The sequence below is a fragment of the Diplotaxodon limnothrissa genome, linkage group LG9 (assembly GCF_057381915.1).
Source record: "Diplotaxodon limnothrissa isolate DT_005_m linkage group LG9, D_limnothrissa_male_GT1.1, whole genome shotgun sequence".
Lineage (NCBI taxonomy): Eukaryota > Metazoa > Chordata > Actinopteri > Cichliformes > Cichlidae > Diplotaxodon > Diplotaxodon limnothrissa.
In genome coordinates, this window is record NC_140604.1 from 24,957,136 (window position 1) to 24,981,545 (window position 24,410).

At 40.6% G+C, this 24,410-nt stretch overlaps 2 protein-coding genes across 5 annotated transcripts; one reads left to right on the forward strand and one right to left on the reverse strand.

The window, feature by feature from the left end:
• Positions 1–1,416: 1,416 nt before the first annotated feature.
• nktr (natural killer cell triggering receptor) lies at positions 1,417–19,819 on the reverse strand. Of its 4 annotated transcripts, none has more exons than XM_085362914.1 (17): positions 19,751–19,819; positions 16,525–16,603; positions 15,901–15,975; positions 13,489–13,596; positions 12,940–12,984; positions 11,478–11,565; positions 10,639–10,668; positions 9,841–9,986; positions 8,900–9,119; positions 8,549–8,716; positions 8,341–8,428; positions 8,001–8,149; positions 5,239–7,896; positions 4,456–4,539; positions 4,194–4,253; positions 2,198–2,299; positions 1,417–1,959 (listed from the first exon to the last, which is right to left on the reverse strand). In XM_085362914.1, the coding sequence occupies exons 2-17, from the start codon at positions 16,580–16,582 to the stop codon at positions 1,890–1,892; spliced, it is 4,149 nt and encodes a 1,382-aa protein (XP_085219040.1). In that variant the 5' UTR covers positions 16,583–16,603; positions 19,751–19,819; the 3' UTR covers positions 1,417–1,889. The 4 variants fall into 4 exon arrangements, with proteins under 4 accessions (XP_085219040.1, XP_085219039.1, XP_085219041.1 ...); XM_085362913.1 differs by having other exon boundaries at positions 5,239–7,920; XM_085362915.1 differs by lacking the exons at positions 15,901–15,975; positions 16,525–16,603; positions 19,751–19,819 and adding an exon at positions 12,638–12,661 and having other exon boundaries at positions 5,239–7,920; positions 13,489–13,507.
• Positions 19,820–19,968: 149 nt separating this feature from the next.
• On the forward strand, positions 19,969–23,492 carry sec22c (SEC22 homolog C, vesicle trafficking protein). The gene is made up of 7 exons (XM_085362917.1): positions 19,969–20,161; positions 21,402–21,613; positions 21,840–22,003; positions 22,160–22,339; positions 22,495–22,613; positions 22,989–23,054; positions 23,155–23,492. The coding sequence occupies exons 2-7, from the start codon at positions 21,432–21,434 to the stop codon at positions 23,353–23,355; spliced, it is 912 nt and encodes a 303-aa protein (XP_085219043.1). The 5' UTR covers positions 19,969–20,161; positions 21,402–21,431; the 3' UTR covers positions 23,356–23,492.
• Positions 23,493–24,410: the final 918 nt, after the last annotated feature.

The following is a 24,410-nucleotide window of genomic DNA, read 5'->3' on the forward strand; positions in this document are numbered from 1 at the left end:
TTGTCTCGAGGCCCCCTGTGAGATTCCTGCACCACAGCACCTCCTTTGAATATCCTGTCTGTAGAATCATAGCAAGGTGGGAAGAATTACAACATGGAGAAAGTCCCATACCTGTATTAATTCATGTTCAGGAGGCATAAACAAACACATTATGCTGTTTAGGTTGCTCAGGTAAACCAGGAATTCAACGTTTTAGACAAACCAAGAGAAAAGAACAAGCGATATAGCTTAATATATTATTTTCCTTTTGTTCTTTAACGCCTTTTAATCTGGGAGATGTCTTAGCTTTTCTATAACATTGAAAAATGACCGTTTTTTATGTAAAGGCAAAGGCAACAGTGACTCAAATAACCCCTCATCGCAACCAAAGTATGCAGAAGAGCATCTCTGAAAATACACTGAACCTTGAAGCAGCAGAGGACCACGCCCAGCACCACTCAAAGAACAGGAAACTGAAGCTACAGTTGACACAGACTCACCAAAATTGGACAAGATTGATTTTATTTTTTTTTTTAAATGATTGAGTCAGAATTTGTCATAAACAACATGGATCCATCCTGCATCATAATAACAGTTCAAGCTACTGGTGGTGGTGCTGTGATGTGTGATGGATATTTTTTTGGCACACTTTGAGCTCATTAGTACCAACCGACTGTACATAGTTTAAACGCCACATCCTTCCCTTTATGACCATAGTGTAGCTACATTCTCCAGGCTGTTTTGAGCACAATCTTGAACATGACAGTGGGTTCACTGTACTCAAATGACCTCCACAGTCTCAATCCAATAGAGCACCTTTGGGATGTGGTGAAACGGGAGATTCATCCCGGATGTGCAGCCGACAACTGTGTGATGATGTCATGTCAATATGGACAAATCTCTGAGGAATGTTTACAGGAATTTAGCAGTCCTAAAGGCAAACTGTAGCACTACCTAATACAGTGGTTATTGACCATAACATGTAGCTCATGGACAGTTCTTAGAACAAGTAACACATGATTGGAATCATTGCTCTATTTGTAATGAAAGAAAACTGGAATCCACATCATCCGTTTGACTGAATATGGCACAGTTAGCACTTCATGGTGGGGCTTACTGTTTTGTTCTCTTAAGCACACATAGTTAAACACACTACAGATATAAACTGAAGGTAGATGGCACCATTGCTGAGGTACAAATAATTCAGAGATCCTGAGAAAGCAAAGAAAAACACAAAATACCAGACCAGAGTTCAAGATGTGTTGGTATTTATTAAATGTAAACATTTAGAACTGAATAAACCTACATCTGTGGTACCATACTTTGAGTTTAGTTTGAACATTCATGATACAATAAAATAAAAGCACTGAAAAAAAAAAGTTATAAAAACAAATTATTCCATTCAGTGATGACTTTAGGAAAACTTTCAAAGCTTAATGCAAAACCTCAAAAACACATCAAGACTGAGACGATTGGACTCTTAAACTGTAACAACTTCAGTGTATAAAAGAAGTAGAAAACACAATCCATGAATATAAAATTATTTAATTATTTAGAGCATATTTGTCATAATATTAGTATTAAGTATAGAGTATATTTCACTTTCAAACTTTCTGTTTGATGGACTGTGTTGGCAGATTTTCAGCCACTTGTTGTGACAGCCCCAAAAAGGAGGCCTTTGTATCAGCTTGTAAAGTGGTTTATAAATTTACATTCATTTCCTCAGTAATTATAATGCCAGCTTGTGCCAGGTGGACATACACAACCATGTTAAACTGACCATAAGACTGGATTTAATTCTTCCTCTTAGAGCTTTAGGAGCTGATCTTTGAATATATGACATTGTCCAGACTTTGTGGTTCTGATCCTTTTCATCGGGTGTAAACCAGCAGGCTGCCTTAAGGCGCAGCTCAGCTGTACCGACTGCTGCGACTGTGGCTCCTGCGCCTAGAAGAACTGCGACTGGACGAGCCATACGACCTGCAGACAAAAGAAAACGTTTCACCTTTGAGGCACTGCAGAGGTGTTTACAATGCACAGACGTGTGGAGAACATTTAGTGGGGTGTTTTGGCTTCTTTTATCTTAAATACACCAAAACACATGTGAAAAAACAAGGATTTTCAACAGGACAGAAAGATTTGAGAGGGCGAAAAGGTTGAAGTGAGACTGGCCACATCGTTAGTGTCTGTCAGAGTTCACCTGGGAACTCAGTCTTACCGCGATCGGCGGTCTGAGCTCCTGTAGCTGTCACTTCGCCTGCGCCCTCGTCTCCTGCTCACACTCCGACTCCGACTGGAATAGCTGTCATAGGAGTCTGACCTGCATTAACATCCAGCCAGGTGACAACACAGATATTATTTTGGGAATAGCAACAGAATGACACCGAATTCAGTCATGACATGTAGAGCTTTAAGACCCATTTCTGACATGGTTACAAATACAGCTCAAAAGTAATTATCAGGGCTTCATAAGCTTAACTTTAACTATTTTTAAGCAGCAAAAAGTGGGTTACTTATCATTTTAAAAGGACATGCAGTCCAACAATAATAGATATGAGCAAACAAGAACAACATCACTGAGAATTTAAATATTTTAATAGTTGTAATCGGTGAAAAACAAGCTCAACAATGGTAAACAGATCACTGTATAAGGGAACACAATGTGTCAGGGAATCGGCTGTTAGAATGTACTGTTAGAAAGAGCGGATTGGTGAGTTTCATGTGGTTTCTGATACGTAACAACAGCTGTGGCTCCAGATGTGCTTGCAAAAGTACTGGACTAGTTTGACTATCGTATGGATGCCGTGTGTTAACATTGAGCACTTGTGGATATTTTCAATTTTGTGTGTAAAATTTTATATTAAGCCATTTACTTCAAGATTTTATGTCCATTACTATAAAATATAATATATTTTTAATTCTGATGATTCTCTTTGACACACTGTATTTTAAAAGGTGACATTTAGTGCCAACAGCAGACTTTTCAGTATTAATTTTACTACCCTGTAAAATATGGCTGTTCGATATAACGATATAGATCGGATGACGATATAAAAACGTCTATCGGATCAGTTTACGCTATCGTTTGTTTCGTGGTGTCGCAAAATAAACTGTTTACAGCAATATTTTTTCATCGTTTTGATGGTCACTGTAGTGGCTATATTAATTTCTTAAAGTTCTCTCTTTCTCTTATATTTAATATAACCACACGACGAACGGACAAGCGCCTGTTTTTATGCGTTGTCGTTAGCAACAACAACGGTAACAGCATCGCGTGTCCGCTTGTTTATTTTCCACATAAACCTTTCACAATAAAGCTCAAGATCCTGTTGAGACTTTTCAAAATAAACTGAATCACGTGAAATAGTATGTAGAGTATTTAGGGATGAGAAGCAAAAAAGAGCCGTCAGGTGCTAAAAAATAAACCTTAGACTCAAACGTTAGAACAGGCTTTTCCCCGCAGCACGCCGTGTAATAAATACTCACAAAGAAACGGCGGCCGTTACAACTTATGTCTAAAAATATATAGTTTCACGCGTCAGTTAAAACACTCGACTCCAGGTACACGACGCCCAGCTGGAAACACTTCACACAAGTCGAGCTGCCCGAGATTCACAGAATTTACAGAAGATTTTGTGATTTTTATCGTTATCGGGACGATAGATGTCTTATATCGGGATATGAGATTTTGGTCATATCGCACAGCCCTACTGTAAAACCTTTCAAGCCCTGTTTAAAGACCTTCAGCTCAAAGTTTTGTGTCCATCTTAAGACATATGGATCCTGTTTTTGGTCTAAAGTCCGATCATTACAACAATCCCATCAATCTGACTGTACCGAGTTTTGTTTTTCCAGTTTCAAGCATTCATCTTCTGTGGTGCCACATGAAATGTTATTGAAAATACTGATGGATCTGCACATGCTTTTAGGTTTTGAAATATCTATACTATTTATCAAAAGTCTAAACGTTTCTTTGTCTGACCAACAGTCCTGCTGGTAAACCTGCTGCTTAATAAGACGAAGCAGAAAATATTCACAACCTCAGCGATATTTGGCCAAAATTATGAGGGCTGTAAAAAAATCAACTGATCTCTTACAAACTTATACGTGTTCTCAGTTACAATTATATTGCCATTTTTTAAGCTCAACATACTTCATTGCGTTTCTATGAACAATTCCACATTTCTAAATGTGACTTAAGTGTCCTCACACACCTGGATCTTCTCCGGCGAATATATGAGCGGCTTCTGGAATGACTTCTATTGTACGTCCGGCTGACGGGAACAACAGAAAACACCAAAAATCAGAGGTTTAACTTCAACATCATAGATTAGTAACTGTTAAAACATTGTGGGCACATTTATAAAGACATTTTTGAGTTTTCTTCTTAGGAATCAACACAGAAATCTAAAATGCCAACTACAGAATATTCCCTATCAGATCTTGCACTTGTCCCATGAGTGTTTCATAGTGTACCTGTGACTCCTGTAACTGCGGTACGTGGTGCTGCGAGAGCGAGATCGTCCTCTCCCACGTCTCCTCCAACTCCGGCTACGGCTCCTAAAACAGCAACGATGCTGTAACTTACATCTCACTCACATTCAGGGATGGAAATTGAAAAGAATTTAGCGATTCCATTATCAGCATCACTTATCCATTCGATTCTCTTATCAATTGTTATTGGGTTCTCACTGGCTCAGTTTTGAGAGTCAATGCCATTGTTAAACAGCAGTAAAGAAATTACATTCATCTAAATGAAATGCATGCTGTGGGTCAAATGTTTGTGCGTGTTGAGATTTCCCCTCTTTGTTGTGATCAGTGTTAGAGTCGTTACTCAAAAAGTCATTGTTACACACAACACTTTTCTTAAAAGTCATGCAGCACGTTACTTAATTACTACTGGGACAAGTAATTTGTTATACTATGCTGTTTGCAAAGAACTGAAGTTGTGTTAGCAGCATAATGCGGTTGTTTCTGTCCTGGATGCAGTTTTCCACTTTACCATTGATCTCGTACATAACCACGCTCTAGACTAAGTTGGTATTTTCCTCTGTCACGTGAATTAAAGTCAGCTGATTGTAGCGTGAGTGCAAGATTGATCGATAAGCAGCCAGACTAATAGTCCCAAAGAATTGGACTACTGGGAATCGGTTTTCTACAAAAAACGGTCCTTGATTACCATTCCTACTCACATCAAACAATTTATTAAGATTCAAAGGTGGCGTCTGTAAATCATCGCAGTGCTTTATTCTCACTTACCTGGAGGAGGAGCTGGAGCTGCGGGATCTGCTCCTGGACCTGCTGTAGGAGTGGGACCACCCCCGGGAGCGTGACCGGTGACTGGAAACAGAGCGGGACTTTCTAGACAAGGACCTGGACGTCTTTGGAGACCGTGTGCGTGACGTTCCCTTTGCATTTCCCACAGAGGGGGATCTCTCTTCACTGGAGCTCTCCTGGTTTCTCGGCCTCTGGTTGAGCCGCGCGGTCTTACGGACCTCATCGAACAGAGATCCCGGTCGGACCCGGCTTTTGCTTTTTATCTCCATTCTCACTCCCTGCATGTTGCCGGTCTGGTTCTCTTGAGCCTGGACATTTTTCACAGTGACAGGGGGAGCATTCACAGTCTGTACAGCTGACGTTCCTTTCAGTGGCCTCCATTTTAAATTGATTACAGTGGCAGCAGGCTTGCCAGCGGTTCCTTTGTCTTGCGATCCGCCAGCTGTTGTTGTGGAACTAACGGCAAACTGTTCTTTGCTATGAGATAAAGCAGTGTCATTGTTTTCCATCTCAGAAGAGTTTGAGGTAGATTTTAGGGTTATTTTAGGAACGCTGTTGTGAGGATGACATGAGACTGAAGGTTCAACAATTTCAGCATCATGCTCCGGAGTACAAATGTCCATGTCATCTAATGTCTCCGGCTCCTGGACACTTGGCCAGTGAGAATCGCTGGCGCTATTCCTGTTGGATGACTCTAGATGAGGTTCAGTGTGTTTTGCATTTTTGTTGATACTTTCTTTTGTCCTCTGTTGCCCCCTTTCTTCTTCTTTAGTAGGATTACAGCTTGCAGTTTGGTCCTTTGCATTGAGGTTATTAACATCAGCACTTTTTTTAACAACTCTTCCAGGACTATGTCTTTCCCTTTTGGATTCGTCTTCTTCTTCCTCCTCTTCAAACTCTAAAGGTGGTTGCCAGTGAAAAGTCTCTTTCAGCTTCTGATGTTTTCGCTTAGTTTTCTTGGCCTTGTCCTTACTGTGGTGGGAACTGCCTTTATTCTCACTTCTCCTCTTATGTTTATGCTTACGTTTAGCTTTCTTCTTGCTCTTGTGCTTCTCTGGCTCTGCCGCTTTCTCTGGGCTTTCCTCTGACTGACCAGAAGCTGCCGGAGCATTCCCTCCATCAGATGTTTTTCTGGAAATCTCATAATCCGATTCTGAACTAGCTTCCCCTTCCTCTTTCTCAGAAATAGCTAATGTCCTGGCTGTTAAATTTTCAGAGTCACTTTCTGAATTCCATCCAGAGATCGAAGATAACTTCTTTTCCAGAGACTCGGCATACTGAGCCACCCTTATCTGCATTTTCAATGGGATAGCGCTGTTGCTCTGGCTCACCTTATCACTGTCACTGTCCCATTCAGACTTGTTATTAAAAGTCTCTGCTGGCACTGAACTGCAATGCTTCGTCTCCAGATCCTCTGAGCTTCCCTTGTCTTTTATTTGCTCCACAGAGCCAATGACACCAGGGCTGCGCTCACTGTCTGTCCTGTTCTCCGATCCTGAGTGACCATCTTGACTAAGGTTTACTGAAATTAACTTATCCAAATTCTTTACTCTGCTCAGAGAACTGTAGTACTCCTTCCACTCCTTGTCTAGTGACTCCTTCTTTGCGTTACTTGTTTTTGGGGACTTTTCAGACTCTGATCTGCTGTAGGACGATGACCTGCTCTTGTGCCGATGAGTGGACCTGGACCTGGACCTACTGTAACTCCGACTCCGTGAGCGACTATAAGAACGGCTGTAAGATCTACTCTTGGATGACCTGCTGCGTGAGCGCCGTGAAGGTTTTTGTGCTGTGTTGTCTTCAGAGTCACCTGGCAGAGACTTTGGCGTAGCTGAAGTCTGAGCTTTATCTGCTGCGCTATCGACTGCTTGCCCAGTGGAGGAAATGTTGCTGGGAGCTACTTTAGCTTTAATTTCCTGAATATGGATGTAGGAGGGTTTCCATGGTTTCTGACCCGGTTTCCAGCGAGAGGGAGGTGGACTGTCGCTCAATGGGATCACAGGGACACTTTCAGGAGCCGGGACAGCTGGCAGTCTGGGGACAGGTGCGACTTTGCTCTCTTGAAGCTTCTCACTCACAGGGATCATGGTGGCTGGTTTGCTTGTTTTTTTCTTTCTCGGAGATCTGGAAAAACTCCTTTTTCTGGGTGGCGTCAAAGATCTGGATCTGTACCTTGATTTAGACCGGGAGTGAGAATGGGACCAAGACCTAGATCTAGAGAAAGATCGCCCTCTAGATCCAGACCGGCTTCTAGATCTTGAGTAAGACAGGGACCTTCCTTGAGATCTGGATCGACTGGATGTGTATGACTTAGAGTAGGATCGGGAATCTCCGTATGACCCCGAGGATCGGCGTCTCCTTCTGTTTGAAGAGTGGTGTTGACTCGAAGAAGAACGAGTTAGCGAATGAGATTTTCTGCACCCTTTCTCTGAAGACACAGACCTTTCTCCATCTGACTGGTTTTGATGTTTGCTCTTGGAACTCTTCTTCTTGTTATGTTTCCGCTTTTTGGCCTTTTTCTTGTGTTTAGATTTCTTCTTCGCCTTCTTCTGTTGGCAGCGCTGGCTGGACCTCTCCGAGCTGTGGTCTGAGGAGTGCTCTGCAGACTGGGACCACGCAGAGTCGCTTCTGTTGTCCCATCTGCTTGAGGAATGGTCATTCAATCTGTTAAGCCAAAAGACGCATGAAAGCAAATAGAAGGAAAACTAGTGTTTAAAGTTAGGAAGGAAAACACTTGGTCATACTTGTCTCCTTTGCTCCACCGCTCGATGCTTGGGGGTTGATAAATTTTGGTTCTCTTCATTTCTTCTTTCCAGTGCGGTGGAGTTTCACTGCTTCCACGCTCCTCTACAGATGCAGAGCGTGATTTAGACCTCGTAGGAGTGTGATACCGCTGCGAAAGACAAAAAAAGTAAAAACTGTGCATTTGCAAACAATTCATTAAAACTAATTCTGCATAAGAGTTAGACTAGATAAACACGTTTTACAAAATTCACTCCTGTGACTCAAAAAGAAATCCAAAAATTTGAATATTTACATATACATTATGTTAGCAATCTCTGATCTTAGTTGAGGTGAGCTTACTATCGTTCCTCTGCCTCTGATCTTCCGTCCAGACTTGGACACAGCTGGTTTCGGGTCAGCTGGAAGAGTTGCTTCTTCTTTTTCAACTCTGAAAATTAATTTGAAATTGAAATCAAATTGCAGCACTTGCTGTGTTTACTTAGATTAGTGTTTTGGTTGCTCATTAATAAAAAAAAAGTATATACATGAAGCACAACTTTGAACTGACATATCTGCTTTATCTTCCTGAGATGGCATGTCCCGTCGCAGCAGGAAGCGGTTTTCTGGCACAGGTGGTATTTCCTCTGGCCGAACAACGGGCTTCTCTCTCTTCCCACCCAGCTCCCTCTCTTCTTCCACCTCGTTCTCTCCCTCTCGTAGCTCTCTTCCCACAGGGCTGTGACAGCAGTTATATTTTTATTAAGAAAACAACAAAAAGCTCCTACAGATGTCAGTACTGAAGTCTATACAGTCAATTGGTGAAAACTGACAACACACAAGATATGTGTAAGTATTTATTAAAAAACGTTATAATGTGATCATGAACAAGAACTTACATAATAAAATAAATAAAAATCACCTTTGCTTGGAAGGCAGACTATCTGCATCTTTGTCCTTCCTTGACAGTCTCCTTTTCTTTTTAGGCCGTTTACTTTTCGAATGTCTCTTTTGCTTGTAACGCCTGTGCTTTTCATCAAGTTCACTTTCAGACTCCACTGAGGAGAACTGGGAGAACGAGTCATGGGAGCTCAGGGACGAGTCAGCAGAATGGGAAGTTCTTTTCCGCTTGCCTTCTAGCACTGCAGGAAGAAATACAACAGAACGTGTGGAAATAAATTAAAATGTGCTAATTCTGAAGAATACTTGACTCGTATAGTTAGTAAAAGAAGAGGGAAAGCTCAGACGCCAGGAGTCATTTTCATGATGGTACAAGTACAAGAAAAGCTTTGTCTGTTCTTTCCTGGTATGTTCAAGGCAATGAAAGCAGCCCTGGCAGTGTCAGGTGGGCTGAAGCCAACTGAACTCCACAGAGATCACCTCGCTGATCCTCATTAAACAGAAGATCCAGTTACACGCCCCGTGTTAATGCCAGTGGCGGGGGGAGACGCTGGCATCCAAACGCCAACAAAATGAACATGAGCATGAAATACGAGCCAGTTATAATCACAGGCAACACACGTTATCCCTCACTGGAAACAAAAACAAATGAGCATAAAATATGTAACTTTCACTACAGATATTCTATTAAAGCTTTTGTATTATAACAAAACTTACAGTCACACTACACTGGCTGAGTGGCAACACATCTAATCTAAACAAACCCAAAGATTTCATACAGTGGGTCTAAGGGTATTGTCTAATAGTATCTTCTAAAAGATCAAAGAAAAAATTTGGATACAATTCTCCAAAAACTACAGTACCCAGGATGCATGGGACCTTTTCATCAGATTTACTTATCAAAAATAAATGAATAAATACAACAAAGCTAATCCTTCCAATTAAGAAGGTTACTGAACGTACCATCGTTTGCAGACTTGGTGATCAGCTGACCACAGTCGATCACTCTCACGTCAGCGTACGGTCTGCTGGCAGAATCAGTCTTCAGCCCCTCAATCTTCTTTATCACTTCAAATCCGGAGATGACCAGACCAAAGACGACGTGGACTCTGCATAGACGCAAGACAGACTTGAAACTAAAAGCAACATTAAATGTACTATTATGTTAGTTTTAAGCCCTGGAGAGCATTTAGGTTTTGCCTCAATCAACTTCCTATGACAGAATATCCTACATTAGCACAGTACATTGAGCTAAAGTTTGAAAACTACCAAAAGGGTTCTAATCTATTAAAATCCCACTCACACAGGCCTGCTTAACAGCTAGCAACTGCGAGTGGTTGCTGGAGGTTGCTTCCTGATGCTCGGTAAAATTGTCCGTTTACGTTGTTTGCACAGCGTCTTCCATGCAAACTACGAGTGACCGAGGCAATCTGCTAAAGACCAAAGGAACCACCAGGAGGGTTTTTGGTGAACCAACCTATTTGCAACCCATTTCACTTAGTGACAGCCAGCAAATATTCAGCAACCGGTCAAGGAATACACATCTTTCCTAAGCAACAGGTGCTTGCTGAGTGATTGCCAGCCTGTGTGACTAACGCCAAACATGCTATAATCAGTTTAGTAACATAGAAACCTAACAATAGTTGTTGGGATGTTGGGATTCTTTTTCCCCAAAAAGTTTCATATCAATACACTGAAAGTCTCATTTTCAGATTTCTATATAGAATTAGAATGTGAAATAATAATATCAGATGTACCTACCCATCAAGATGAGGCGCCATCTTAGTTGTGCTGATTATGGATAATCCAGCAGTAAGTGAGGTGGGGAGTCAACCAAAGGTGGAAGCCGGGCCATGAAAGTGGGAAAAAAGAGAAAAGAATAACAATAAACAAATACCTCGATCAAAGCGGGGATGCTACTGTACCACAGGGAAAATCTCAAAAGGAATTGTGCAACAAACCTTTCTTTAATGACATCTGATTGCAACTCAATTAGGAAAACACTCAACAGCAGAGTGTGGTAAATTACATTATCATTTTTTCTGTTATAAAAATCAATTTGCACAAAGACTACATATCTACATTTCCTCCTTCGAGAATTTGTAATCATGGAGGAAAATGTCAATCGTATGTTCAGAACCTGCTTTTGTGACAACGGAAGCCAAAATAACATTTTGAGTCACCTCAAGCCATTTGTGAAATATTTAAGCAAGTCCAACAATTGCAAAGACAAACTACTCAATGATAAATACAGTCAGGAGAGAGAGAAACACAGCCTTTGAGACACATTACCTTGGAAGAGCAGGATGCTAGAGTTTCTGTAAATTTTACACAAAAACGGCAAGAGAAAAAATGTAACAATTGTAGGTGAAAAAGAATGAATCCAATGTTTCTCTGCACTTTGAAACTAACTGCACACAGAAGAAGGGACTGCTGATGGTCACACTTAATGACAAATTCTACTCTAAAATCTCAAAACAGGAAAAAAAAAGGGATAGAAAGCAAAAACTAATAAGAAACTTTCTTAAGAATGACAGTAAAATAATGGTGGTTGGGGGGTAAGTTCTTAAAAGCAATGTTTTAATTTAAAAGTTACTCACATAAAAAACTGTGAGCCGTTGGTGTCCTTCCCACGATTGGCCATCGACAGCAGGAAGGCTCTGTCGTGTTTGAGAGTGAAGTTCTCATCTGTCGGGGGCAGATGCAGAGGATTCAAGTGTTAATAAAAATAATCATTTAAAAAAAACAAAACAAAAAGGTTTATTAATTCATTAAAGCTTTTCGCTGTCTCACCAACCTATCCTTCCATAAAGTCAGCTCTAACAAAAGGTTTCTGTTGGGCCAAATATTACTGCAGTCTGTTTATAAAGTACCAAACCAGTAATGACTTTCAACAACTTGCACTTTTCAGATGAAAAGGTACCACACTGGTTTCTGTTCACATCATAGCTACAAGCAGATCTGCTTGCTGATGTGTGCAATATATTACGTGCATTTCTCAAAGTCAACCTTACATCACAGTCTTCAAGTCAGAGCTGCATTCTGATATATTCGAGGGTTAATCCGCTGTAGGAGTTCCAGAAAACACACTCAGTCGAATTTATAAAAGGAACCATTAGCTTTTGCTTGCACAGCTACCAGGAATGAACTTTGCAAGTTGTGTTTAGAAGTCTGGTTTACATATTGCTCTGGAGTTCACCCTTGGGTTTAGCAGGGTGACATAAGCTTTGTTTCTAAAAGCTTTAAAAAGTTAGAGAAAAATGTCCAAACCACTGATTTAGGAGATTCTCAACGAGGGTCTGGTCCATCTCAAAAGTAAGCACCATCACTGACAGTGCTTACTTTGAGGGCCCTGCTTAGAAAAAGCAGTTACGGCTGTAACAGTAACATAAGGCGGTGCGACGCTGTTGGATCACTTCAAGTTTCAAGGGGTTTTTCAAAGCTGGAGATTAATGAGTGCTTTGCAAAAACAAAATAGTCCCCGTAATGTACAGTTTTAACAAAGAGATGATATACAATATAAAAGTTAAAAGTGGAATATCTTCTTACTAATGAGCAAAACCACCCGTCTGGTTCTGGCTCCATGTCCTGCTAGTTCCACCTATTTAACATAAAAACCCTAATCTGAGCGGGGGGGGGGGGACCTTTCAGTACAAATGTGAATCTGTGACGCTGCGAGCATTTGCACTGCTTTCACTGACTGAGGAAGGTGGTGGGGACGATGTTGGCATGGTGTTACGGAGCTGTGTACATCTCTTACCTTTTCATTTTGCAAAAGACCACTCTATAAATAAGAGAATATGTTGAAAATTTTAGGCAGGAAGATTGTAGCTTTCAGTAAAGAGAATGCCTACTCTCCATCTTGATTTGATAAAGCCTACTGCTGTTACTACATAGAAGAACTACACAATGGAAAAGTGAAGGTCAGCGCAGTCAAACATAGAACAATTCGCACACAAAACCCATTAACCATCTATGCAACTTTATATGCATGCTTTGTTTTTTTAGTATAGATATGCATCACTATTATTAGATTATTAGATAACTTGATATTCCAAATACCTTCAAAGTAGCCTCCATATATGGATTCCCCTCCTCTTCCATTTCCTGCAAAGATTAATAAAGTCAAATAAATTCACAGCAGCTTCTTTATATTGCAGCAGTGTAATTGTGTGTAGCCGCTGAAAAAGATGCTGCCTCATCAGCAAAGGCAGCAGTGATTCATGTTTATTGGGCTCATTTTTGAAGTGGCTGCCATGTTCAGGAAACTGTAGTCTCCTGGATTCCTGCCATGAACACCCACAACAAAGCCGCAGAGCATGTTTACGGTATGTTGGCACTTTGATGAGATTAACAGCTTTGATCAGTTTTTACCCATTTTAATTTGGCCTGTAATTAATGTTATTATTGAAAAACATTTCCCACCTGGAGAGCATTTAATCCATCTTTAAAACAACCCAAATGAGAGGTTTTTTCGCCCCGCTCACATAAGCTGTGTTACGCTCTGTTGGCTTTCATTAGATTTTGGACTGAAACGAACAAACTAGCAAATTAGAAAAAGGTGGAGCACTGTGAACACGTTCTTAGGTAAACGGGGGATTATAACATTACCTTCAGTAAAGTCGCCTCCCTGAATCATAAAGTTTTTTACAACTCGGTGAAACGTGGAGCCTTTGTAGCACAGCTTTTTCCTTGTGACTTTCCCAGTTCCCCTTTCACCTGCAATGACATTCATGTTAACTGAGCTCTCACCAAAAAACAAAAACACTCAACCTGCTAATACACAAAGTGCTTCTGTGTTTACTAGATGGTTTTAAGAAACAAAAGGCTTTTAATATTGCCACAAAGGAATGAAAACCACATTTGGGTGGTGGCTTTCAGTAAGCTATATGCCTTTGGTCTGGCATCCTGCTGGTACTCCCTTGGAGGACTGCCAAATTCATTAATAAATCTTCCACTGGACCAATACTAACCGGGGACACAATACTGGCCCAAAGCTATTACCCTCCAGAGTCACCTTACTCCTGGGGTGAAATGACGTGAAGGCAGGATTTAATTAGATGTGGTGATGTGTTGAAGGTGGCTTTCAGCAGAAAGAGGCTGTGTGTCCTATTGAAAAGCTAAGCTAAGGGTTTAGTATTTTACTTCTTTGGCTTCGGCACTGTTCCAGGGGTTTGGTTTCCTTTGGAGTGAGCTGATCCAATTCTAAAAGGACACATTAGAAACTTTGAGAAAGTCAGCAAACTGCACCAGCTGAATGCGGGTGTGTATTACTGCTTCACTGGTGTGCTGTCTGTGCATGTGTTGGTTCAGGAACAGACTAACGAGCCTTTTCCCATGTCTGCCTTTGCTGCCATCGCATTCCCGTTGGCCAGGTAGGGTGAAAAATGAGACGGGGGGGATTGCTCGGCTATGTGTCTGCAGATTTATGACTTTCTCTAGGCAAACCACTGCCTCTACAGTACACTACACTGCTCTGTGTGATGAAATATCTAGAAAACAGAGCAGCCACAACATAAGTCATAAAATGGTGTATGTTTTTTATTACGTTATTGTCATTTTATTTCACTTATTTAATAACGTTCTCATTGCTATTGTATTGCAGTGCTTGGATAAACCTTGTTAAGTTGCACTTCTGTAAGGCCAAACAGATGAGGTTGACAACATCTGTGATGCAGCACATCACAGGACGTTATCTCTCAAAATTATGTCAGAAATTTTATTTTATTGAACAGTTTCTGACGCTTAAACTTCAGCAAACTTCTCGACTGTGAGAGAAAACCTCTTCTCTAAAGCTGTGACTCGATCAGTCAGCGAGTGAAATTTGCCCCTTTAACACTTTATTTATGGTCATTTGTACAAGCAGACGAGCCTTTGGAAAGAGGTTTAAACCACTGCAAATATGTTTCTGTAAATTCCTTCAAAGTTCAACAGGAAGTTAAGCACCCCCCAAAAAATCCATCACAGATGAAAAGATACAGCGTGAAAACTACGGACTGGTGTGGTGCAGTAAATGAATTTTGTTGTTTTTAACTTTGTTTTCCCCTCACTTCAGCTTTTAGTTAGTCGCTTTGCACGCTGATGTTATCACTGTCACAGAACCACTTCTGTTTACGCTCACTGTTAAAGCGCAGGTAGTGTGTGCAGTATTCTCCTGAAGGTTAGGTGTCGCCACGTCAGTGCTGATAAAGGAAAGAAGTCAAAACTGGAAGCAAAGACATTGCCGTGTGTGTTTATTCAAGAAAGTCTAATCTTTTCAAACTGCTGTAGCTTCCCTCCATGTGTAGTGTGTCAAACTATGAGCTTGTGTATGGATATATCATTAAAATGGCAATTAAAAACTGACTATCATACACTTCATACGTGTCTTCAACTCAGTGTTGCAGAAACAAAACTAAATGAAACTAAAACACTGTGCAATCTGCCATGAATGGCAATGGCAATAGTGCCATCACTCTTCTCTGCAGCTTCAGAGTACCCCAGAGATTTTTGACACTGCCCCTATCTGACAACGGACAATCTGTGCAGGTGGCTCAACGGACTACCAACGAGTGCTGACGCACTACTACCGCTGGACAATAATTCCCACATCAGCGATCCTGCCGACTCTTCAGTCTTTAGCCTGTGGTGATAATGCTGTGCAGACTTTGATCGATAAACAGCCTTTTGTCAACAAAGTGGATTATTTATCTGGTGGATTATTTATTTGGCGATTTAAAAACCTGCTACAATTCACTATTTACCTGCATCGTTATGAAACCACTGGGGACAATTTGACATTTGATAAAAATGAATTTAAACAAATACACAGAAAAGAAAGCTACATAAATGAAATGTGTTTTTCCATGTTAATCAAGTAGTTTTGAAATTTTAGAGTTAAAGTAGTGAAAATCTTGCACTTTAGTCTGGGTTTTGCCATGTTGAATCACATTTTTAAGCAGAATTATTCAAATATGCGATTAACGAAATGCTGTAAGGTCATGACATTTGACTGGAAGATATCTCTGAATGAGGATTACTCACCAGTGCACAAACAGAGGAAGTTTTTGCTGGTCTTGGGACAAATATCCGAAAAAAGCTGAAAGACTATACGCCCAACTACAAGACACATAAGGGGGAAAGAAGAGTCACTAAAAGTATCATCTTTAAACAAAGTCAAAATAAATCACATATAAACAACAACATGTAAACAACCGGAAACAATCTTTAATAGTTCACAGCTACATTTTCTATTACAAGCTACAAGTTTCTATTACAGAAACCTCTCTGTAGCTAATGGCAAGTCTGATACTATGTGAGGGGCAGCTGTGGAAGAAGGGCATCAGCTACATCTTTCAGGATAAAGTCACTAAAACAGTCTGGTCAATATTTCCATTCTGAGCAGCTATCAGGGGTTATATAGAAATATAACCTCTCAGCACAGATACAGCTGACGCTAAACCAGTCTATCAAGTTTATTCACCACTGAGTGAGCCACTTTCATTTTGTAAATGAATATCAATGAAAAGCTTGAACACCAAAAACAAAATCTATACATAACATTAATTTAAAAATCCTTTTTTTACATATCAGTTCAAAGTATGGAAGTTAAGGTAGGCTCTAACTAACTATTCCCTCCACCTGTAAACTGATAAGGATTTCCCTTACTTGGCTCCCGGTTGAGCTCCACATCAAAGTAACACTGAGGGCGGTCTTTCACCCCCATTGCGATCAAAGTCCAGATGACCTAAAATGCAAAAACAAAAGAAGCTAAGCATAAAAAAAAAAACAAAAAACAATGCTTCCCCCCCCCCTTTTTTATACGTATGTTTAAGCCAACAGAGACACAGCACATTGGAAAGAGGCTGTATACAACGGAGAAACTAAATGACAGCAAAGGAGGAAGAAACAGAAAGGGGAGGAGAGAGCAATGGTAGGGGAGAGACAGAGAGAGAAGTCTGTGGGGACATACAGAGGCTATGCAAATCCGAGCAGAGCGCACCACAGACTCCTTACTGTATATTTATTGCTCTGTGACAAACACTGAAATGTCACCACTCTGGCTGAGCCTGCTTTGTAACATTAACAATAACCTGGAAGTAGAGCAGGGCGATATGGCCAAAAATATTTATCACGATATATATTTGAAAATTTGCGATAACGATATAACCGACGATATAATTGATGTGAGACAAAATACAACTCCACAACATTACTAGCGCAAAAAGACAACCTTCCATTTATTTTCACTTAAACAAGAAGCTGGTTTTTATGTACATTAAAGCTTTATAAAAATGTAACAGTGCAAATGCAAATTCCTTGCTGAAAGTTTAACCAAAAGGCATTTCCAGTAGAAATGGGCTGACATATCCTGAGCATAACCATGTATAATATCCACTGAAGTTAAAAAGAGGTGCTTTGCAACATTAAACTGCAGTGTGCAGTACGCATTTTTCGGACCATAAGGTGCACGGGATTATAAGGCACATTAAGCGAAACAAAGCAGTCAGATAAATCAAACTTTATTAAACTCATTCTTCTTGCTTCCTCCACTTCTGTACCATTGATTCATTAATGTTGAATTCTCTGGTAGCTGCTCTATTCCCATGTTGTTGCAGTATATTAATGACTAACCTCCTATTGTGGATGGATTATCTCAGTTGTTCTCCTGACTGAAGTTTGGTCCGTTTACAGCATCCTGCCACGCGATTGCATTTGTCTCTAACCATGAAGAACCTTCACGTTAACTTTTATAAGTGGAAAAGTGTTAGTGTTCGTCCTCCAGCTTCACTGTTTATGTTATGCTAACATAGCTGTGTCGCTAGCGATCACGTAGCACATCATTATATACCAGCTAGCCCAACTTCAGTAACCCTACAAACGTCACTGCTGTTTAGTTTCCTGTCTTCATTTATGTTGGAAGTGATAGCAGAGCTGTACGTTTGAATTTTTTCAGAAATCTCTTAGTCAGAACATGCAATATCATGCTTAGGTAACTAGCGAAACTAGCGAGCTAACTTCCGCTAGCTTCCTGCTAACTTCTAACTCCGTTAAATGTAATACATTTTGTTTTCATGGATGCCTGGAAGTTAAACTTTATAGTTACACCTGGTAAAGCAGCAATGCTGATCGTTTTATTAAAGATGAAAGAATTTAGACAGTTTTTAACTCTAAGTGATGCTGCAGTGTTGTTTGACCTGAAGAATACGGAATTTAGGACCCAGATTACTCCCAGATTTAAGAGCATCTTAGAACGGCCGCTTGCATGTTCTGCAAAAAAATGTGCTTTGTTGTGTATCTGACGGACAAACACCAAACCAGTTCCACATCACGGAAGTTGCACCATTTTTACAAACCAATTCTGGTTCATCTGTTTCACTCAACAATCGGCCATGTGCGTATGAAAACAAAGGCACTGCGCATGCGCGTTTTACTCATATTCTATCGCGATATTTCATTTTCCTATCGTTGCCTAACATTATACCGGTATTACCGTGAACGGTATAATATGGCCCAGCCCTACCTGGAAGTGTATTTACAGCTTTTAGTTTGAGCATGTTTGATTTATATATGGACAAGCACCCAGCAGACAATTAAAGCAAGCACCATCAATAGATCCCAATGTTTACCTTCATCATGTGACAATAAATATATATATATATATATATATATATATATATATATATACACACACACACACACACATTAAAAAGAAATCTCCTCAAAACCATGCACCAACTTGTTGAAGAGCTTTACTGCTGAGCCATGAGTTGGAAAACCACAATGTTTTTAGTCTGAGCAATGCAGTTTTAATGACAGCTACAGTACAAGGAAATGTTTGGTCTATCTGGAATTTGTGTGGGTGAGCAGACTGAACTGCCAAAGAGCTTTACGAGTAATGAAAGTGCAACACAGTACGGAAGAGGGGGGAAAAAAGAAAAAAAAAAGAAATCACAACAACTTCTCAGCAATGTGCATTCATCAAATTCTCTTCTTTTCATGTCCATGGTATGTGCTCAATATTTCTTTTCTTTTTTTAACTGTGCAGAGATGTGAGTGAACATGAGCTGCAGTGTTTTGTGTTATTAGCTATAGTTTAACTTTAGCTTTCCCCCAGAACACAAGAAGAGAAGTGAGCTTGGTGTTAAGTTGGAGTGTTTTCTGGCATTACTGCACAGGAGGAAGTATATCAAGGTGTCAAGATGATAATACTGAATCTATACATAGCCGCCTAAGAGGCCTGTCTTTTCAGATAAGCAGAGCTGCATTGCATTTACAGCAGAACTCGTGTCATATTACTAGCCTTGACTATGTTTGGTTAACGAGGAATGGCATCTGCATGAACAGTTAGATCGTGGCTGCTACGAATAGAAAACAATAACCAACTTCTGGAGAAGTCCCTCCTCCACTGAGCTCTTTAGATATTTACCTTGCATGTCATGCAGACTACAGTAACCACTAAAGCGCACTCCCCCCCCCCCCCCCCCAAAACAAAACTAAACAAAACAAAAAACAAAACACAAAACCTTAAAACAATGCTGTAAACCCAGAAACCGAGAATGTCCTTTTGCATTTCTTGTACAACGTTAGCAGCCAGCACGGCACACCTTGTAGCTCGGGTTTATCTGAAAACGACCTAAGGTTACTGAGGGTTTAAGCCATGCTGCGAGTATTAAAACGGTGTGAAATCTCCCCAGGCTACAACGAGAACACTGTTCACACAAATGTTAGGCGCTTTTCCAAAGCGGCGGAGCTAACAGCTAGGAGCTGGCTAAAGTTAGCTAAGCAGCTTACGTAAAAAAAAAAATCACTCGTTTGCAGAGACTGTTAGCATTTATTTCAACGCTGAAAATCCTACCAAAGGTTATTAAAAGCTTTGATCTATGTAACTTACCTCTGTACAGTAGCTAGCCAAGAATCAGCTAGTCACTGACGGTCGCCACTTAGCATTTGAGTTCCCTTTTTTGAGTGACGAGTGCTGGTTAGAAAGCCGACTGGTGGGTGGGCAGTTTAGTAGTTTTGTCCCTTTCGGCTTGCCGTAGAAGATTTGTTGTGGTTTTGTTGTATCAGGAAGCACATTTGAAGTTAGCTCGCTGGACTAATTTTGATTTAAGGTCTTACTTCGCTATTATAAGTCGTTATTAAGGACGGCTCTCTTTATCGATCATTGATTGCTTTTGCATCGCGAAGCTGGGGCGGGTTTCCTGCCTGCTTATGGCGTGTTTTTGTTTGTGATAAGATGCATTAGTCAGCTCAACTACAATAGCTTAGGGACAAGGTGCAGCATGAAACCCATGATAATGAGGTAAGCTGCAACGAGATGTTGTCACGAGTGTTTAAATTGTCTTAGCTCAAAGATTTCTAAGTGGTGTTTAACTACAGAGACTACAGAGATTTTAAACCTACGCAGTTTCCCTGTTCAGTTACCATCTATTCACACCAACTAAACCTAATGCAGTCTGAAATGCAGTGTTTAGTTTTTTTCGGAAAGTTATTTATTTAGTTAGTTAATGTAAGGAGAATTAATGAAAACAATATCACATTTCACGTAGACAAATATCGTTACCAATGGTGATGGACAAATTGACAGGTGAGGTCAGACAGGAGTCTCGCTGGTATATGATGTTTGCAGACAACGTTGGGATTTGTACTTAGAGGAAAGAGCAAGTGGGAGAGAACCTGAAAAGGTGCAGGTATTGTCCGGAGAAAAGAGGAATGAAAGTTAGTAAACTAAGAGGGAGAGGAAAGGTAATGAATGTCGATGGGCTACATACCTGGATTCAACCATCCAAAACAAGGCAGGTAGGGTGGGAGTGTTACGAATGTCAGGGGCGATTAGTGGCAGAAGGATACCAGCAAGAGTGAAAGGGAAGTTTTACTAGATGGTTTGCAAGTTAGACCTCCTTTCATTTATGGTTTGGAGACGGTGGCACTGACAAAAAAACAAACAAAAAAACAGGAGGCACAGCTGGAGGTGCCAGAGGTGAGAATGTTAAGATTTTATTTAGGTTTAGGTTTATTTTGTTTAGGTTTAGAGCTAGAGAGTTAGAGAGGCAAGGCTGAAATGCTTTGGATATGTGGAAAGCAGGAGTAGTGGATGGATACAGAGCTGCCAGGCAGTAGGAAAAGAGGAAGACCATAGAGGAGCTTTGTTGATGTATAGTGAAAGAGGACATGCGGAGAGTTGGTGTGCCAGAGGACAATTCTGAGGATAGGGTCCGATGGGGGCAGAAGCAGCTGAAAGAAGAAGAAGAAGAAATATTGTGACCAAAATATTCTACATGAAGTATTTTATTATAATAGAATAATAACACACAATTTGATAAGAAAGGAAAATGTAGTGTAAAAAATATAGAATACTAAATTTGAGTGTAAGACTAACAGCTCAGTTTATTTTATGTGTTATTAGCATGATACTAGCTGTATTTATTTATACTACTGACAGTTTATATAACAGCTATCATCAGCACTATATCCCCAACTTAAATGTGCTATTCCAATCAATATGATAACAGTAATCTGATCTTGCTTTGTGCTCTGCGTAGGCAGTGTGTGCTTCATGGACCGAGTGGATAATGTCTGTGATCCTGTTTGCCTTTGTGGTTCGGGTCAGGGATGGACTCCCCCTGTCAGCCTCCACAGACTTTGAACACAACCGAGAGCTCCAGCAGAGGAAGCAGCAGATTAAGACCATCAGCAAGGCGCTGGCCCGCTTCCCCGACAGAGGGACCATTAAGGGCCAGGAGCTCAATATATAGTAAGCACGCAACAAACGAAAAGCAGCAGCAGCAGCACACAGATTCATAAGAACCTGTCTAACTGCAAAAATGCACAACACACAGCCTTAAAGCAAATCGGCACGTATTTGGTTTTGTGGTACGGTCGACATACGCAGTGTTGTCCATGTGAACAGAGGGGCATCCACGTCACGCTGCTTCAGGCTGTTTGTTTACTAAACACCTTTTCTCCTCTCACCTGTTCAGCTTCGTCTCTTCAGAGGGTGTATCCTACATGACTGTGTGTCACTGCAGCCTCCCTGTTGCTAAAGCCTTCTGCTTCCTGGAAGATCTGCGCTGGGAGTTCACAGCATGCTTCAAAAGCACTGTTGTTGCCTTGGCAGCCAGGCCATATCCATTTTTGGAATTTGGTGAGGGGAGCGAAATTGCCTCATATAGATTTGATAGTGTCTTTTGGGATTGCAAAAGTTTTTTCTTTCTTTTGCTTTAAATTTAAGATGTGTTAACACACAATTAAATAAATTAAATCTTTGAATTTACCTCTGAATCTTGCTGCCAACTGACAGACAGCATTATTCAGAAGCTGAAGCAGCAGTACAACCACAGTGGTGGCCCGGCCCTAGAGGTGACTTTGGCAGAAGTCCAGGAGGAGCTGAGGATCCATCCACCTCAAGTAATAAACCTGGATGAGGTGGAGCTAACCAATGGCACTGCAAATGGGCACATGGAGCAGGGTCCTGGATCTGGTAAGGCTAAAAGCACTTGAAACAGAGCACTCTGCTTCCTGCCTTTGACAGCCAGTATGAATTCTTTGTAATGCAGGAATGAGGATATTTTCTTGCTTCTCATTGTGTTTTCTTGTTTTGAAGTGTTTATATTGTCGCTTTCTTGTGTTTAACAGGTCAAAATCAAAGACTGGAACCAGTGACGGCCCCGGGCATCCTCTCTCTCATCCTCAATATCATGTGTGCGTCTTTGAATGTTATCCGTGGGGTTCACCTCATGGAGTACACGTTCCAGGTACAATTAGTGCTGGCATCTGATTACTGTCATTTCAAATATTATTAATGGTGCTGTTTATTTGGGGAGTCTAAATGATGTGAAAAACAATCATAAGTTGTAACTTTCTCTCTTGCATAGCAAACCAGTTTGTTTGTTTGTTTGTTTAAGTCGGGATATTTGGAAATAGGCTTGCGTAAGCTAATTTTAATTACAGATAAGGTAAGCTGGCTGAACTGACCGCTGTGCATTAGCATTTTACGGTGAAAGCTGAGTTGTTATCATGAGGTGTGCACAAATTGGGTGAATTAATCAGAAATAAACGCAGCAAGCCGACTGAGACCGGAAAACAAATCAACTTTTTTAAAAGTTTATGTATTATTTTTGTTTTCGCAGGATGATTATGAAAGCATTTGGAATGTTGTGGCATTTCTCCTGGCATTTGCTTGCTGTGTTTTTCAGGTAAATAGTAGTTCACATAGTAGCTTGACTCTTGATTGCAAACAGAAATATGCTGCCGTCCATCTTTCTCTGACGCTTCTCCGTGTGAATCGCTCCGTAGTGCCACCTCTACCTTTTCCACTCATCTGTGAAGAAACTGAAGTGCTTCACTCTGTTAAGTGTGATCGTCCTATGCAACTTGCACCTGCTCGGCTTGAGAAACGCGTGGCAGCTCCTCTTCCACGTTTCCGTTGCCTCCTTGTCTACCGTGCTCATCCTGACTCGCAAAGTCCAAGACAGAACCAGCGACTGTGGCGTCTGAGGAGCGCAGGACAGCGAAATTTGTTGCACCGCTGCAGTTTTCAGTGCAGGCGAGAAAGAGCGAGGACGTAATCGGCTCGATCCACGATAACGAAGATGTCTTGTGGATTTTTAACAAAAGATTGAAAAAGTACAATAACAGGCTCGTATTTTCTCATGTGCAGTATGTACTCCAACTTTCTGTACATTTGTGTACAACAAGAATATCGGAAAATGCAGTGATTTTTGGATTCTTAAAATGCTCCGATTAACCTCAAACCAGGAAAAAATGCATATGAAGAACAACACTGATGAATCCCAGTCAAGCCCAACTTTTGGGAAAAGTTTTGAAAGAAGATGGAAGAGCTTTTTTTCAGTCAAAGTTTTTCCCGTTATGTTGGTGGGTTTATAATTGAATGCATTTGTTCTCACACCCAGCTCAGTATTTCTGTTGTCACAGAGCACTGATTAGCTTTTCATAATCATTTTACACTCTGTGACATCAAGTTAAAATTGATTTCAGTTGTACTTTTCCCAGAAAATAAGATAGTCCGTCCTGCGCTGGTAGGCGTATGATAACTAAATTATTTAATGTAGCTTAACTGAATTACTCTATAGCCTAAAAAGGAAAAAAAAAAATCAAATGTGTAAATATAAAGCTATGGTTGCTCTACTTCTTTCTGTGTGGCAGTGCAAATATGGTTGATGGGTTTGGTTTATTTTGTTATATATTTTATAGCCAGTGCTCAGCTTCTCGTTGCAAAGGTTCACATTTAAGGGCTTCGTTATTTAGCAACTTCACAGTCTGTTCTGAAAGGGAATGTGTTAATCATATGTTCAGCTGTGGTTTGATTTTGAGGTTTGTTTGTTTTTTTAACAACGACTCATTTTAGACCCCTCGTTAGAAGAAAGTTGTTTCACCTCATCTCCAAAATAAGCTTGCTGTTGATCTCTAAATTGTGATGATATCAATATGCTTGTTTTATTAAGCTATTGCTAAGGTCGGCCTTAGCTGTTCTTCCTGAGGCCTGTACTATGAAGAAAGTTCAACATACCAGGGTGTCTTTATGCTACCTG

What these genes read in the sequence shown, in the direction of transcription:
- nktr (XM_085362913.1), bottom strand. Translation starts at nt 16,582, where the DNA reads ATGGGGGTGAAAGACCGCCCTCAGTGTTACTTTGATGTGGAGCTCAAC. An exon ending in CTTCCTCTGTTTGTGCACTG is followed by an intron (nt 13,597 to 15,900) that starts GTGAGTAATCCT and finishes ATGTCATTGCAG; the next exon opens with GTGAAAGGGGAACTGGGAAA. An exon ending in ATTCGCCGGAGAAGATCCAG is followed by an intron (nt 2,300 to 4,193) that starts GTGTGTGAGGAC and finishes ATGTTAATGCAG; the next exon opens with GTCAGACTCCTATGACAGCT.
- sec22c (XM_085362917.1), top strand. Translation starts at nt 21,432, where the DNA reads ATGTCTGTGATCCTGTTTGCCTTTGTGGTTCGGGTCAGGGATGGACTC. An exon ending in GGCCAGGAGCTCAATATATA is followed by an intron (nt 21,614 to 21,839) that starts GTAAGCACGCAA and finishes TCACCTGTTCAG; the next exon opens with CTTCGTCTCTTCAGAGGGTG. An exon ending in GGAGCAGGGTCCTGGATCTG is followed by an intron (nt 22,340 to 22,494) that starts GTAAGGCTAAAA and finishes TGTGTTTAACAG; the next exon opens with GTCAAAATCAAAGACTGGAA.